Source organism: Mustela nigripes, unplaced genomic scaffold (assembly GCF_022355385.1).
Source record: "Mustela nigripes isolate SB6536 unplaced genomic scaffold, MUSNIG.SB6536 HiC_scaffold_11884, whole genome shotgun sequence".
Classification (NCBI taxonomy): Eukaryota; Metazoa; Chordata; class Mammalia; order Carnivora; family Mustelidae; genus Mustela; species Mustela nigripes.
Genome location: NW_026751290.1, coordinates 1 through 1545, shown reverse-complemented (window position 1 = coordinate 1545; position 1545 = coordinate 1). Strand labels below are relative to the sequence as shown.

Here is a 1545-nt window from a genome sequence, read left to right as displayed (position 1 = left end):
AAATTATACCCATGCAAAAATCCCTTCTCTCTTTTGAAGCATAATAGCACATACATTATCTAACTAACTTTGCATTAAGATTTTTTTTATATAATCTACGAAAAGAGTGACTGGTGTACTGCTCTGTTCTGGGAAAGAAACTCTATGGCATTTATTAGCATTTGATGTTAAACTAAATGCATTTCTATGGACTTTTATCTATCAAGTTCCTTTTCTTTTCTGAACACTCTGATGTTTCCTAAACTGTAAGAGACAGTCTTTCCTCATTCATTAGGTTTGTAGAGTTTGACCCAAGACTGCATTTTGGGATACCGAGTAAGGACTGAAATCTAGTTAAAGGCTTGGCCACTGTCTTTACATATTACAGTTTTGCTCCTGGATGGTAACAATGATGTTGAGCAAGTTATGACTTCCAGCCAGAGGCCTGCCATGTTCTTTCCATTTCTAGTATTTCTCCCCAGTATGAACTCTGGGATGCTGACTTAAGTGTCGAGCAATCCAAAAGCTTTACCACATTCTTTACACTTAAAAGGTTTCTCTCTACTATGCATTTTGTAATGCTGGGAGAGGCTTGAGCACTAGGAAAGGGTTTGCTATATTTTTTCTATTTGTAAAATCACCTCCACTATACATTCTTGGATAAGAAACAAGGGTTTATCATTGCCTAAAGGTCTTGCCACGTTCTTTACGAGTGTATAATCACTCTCCAAAATGAATTCTATGATGTGGAGTTAGAGTTGGGCAGTCCTCCCAAATTCTCTCAGTCTTCAAATTTGTTAGGACTAGTTCCAGTAGGAATTCTGTGATGTTCTGTAAGGTGTGACTGCTGGATAAAGCCCTGGCCATATTCTTTACATTTCTAAGGTTTCTATCCAATATGACTTAAGTATTGTACATGAAGGGATGCATGCCACTAAAGGCCTTGCCACATACTTAACATCTGTAAGGTTTCTCAAAATGAATTCTCTGATGTCGAGTAAGGCCTGAATGGGACACAAATACCTTGCCACATTCTTGACATTGGTAAGGTTTCTCTCCAGTATGAATTCTGTGATGTTGAGTAAGGTGTGATATCTGCTTAAAGGTCTTGCCACATTCTTGACATTGGTATGGTCTCTCTCCAGTATGAACTCTGTGATGTCGAGTAAGGCTGGCTAACTGCTTAAAGGCCTTGCTACATTCTACACATTTGTGAGGTTTCTCTCCAGTATGAACTCTGCAATGTGCAGTAAGGCCTGACTTCTGGATAAAGGCCATGCCACATTCTTGACATTGGTAAGGTTTCTCTCCAGTATGAATTCTGTGATGCTGAGTTAGGCTTGAGCTGTGGTTAAAGGCCTTCCCACATTCTTGACATTGGTAAGGTTTCTCTCCAGTATGAATTCTGTGATGGTGAGTAAGGTGTGATATCTGCCTAAAGGCCTTGCCACATTCTTGACATTGGTAAGGTTTCTCTCCAGTATGAATTCTGTGATGTTCAGTAAGGTTTGAGCTTTGCTTAAAGGCCTTCCCACATTCTTGACATTGGTAAGGTTTCTCTCCAGT

At 39.5% G+C, this 1545-nt stretch overlaps 1 protein-coding gene across 1 annotated transcript; it reads right to left on the bottom strand.

Annotated features, from left to right (window-relative positions):
- Positions 1 to 1038: 1038 nt before the first annotated feature.
- On the bottom strand, positions 1039 to 1542 carry LOC132009299 (zinc finger protein 678-like; the record flags this gene model as incomplete). Its single annotated transcript, XM_059387569.1, has 1 exon — positions 1039 to 1542. A coding segment is annotated over one exon (504 nt), but the record flags the coding sequence as incomplete, so codon positions are not given.
- Between the last annotated feature and the right edge of the window lie 3 nt (positions 1543 to 1545).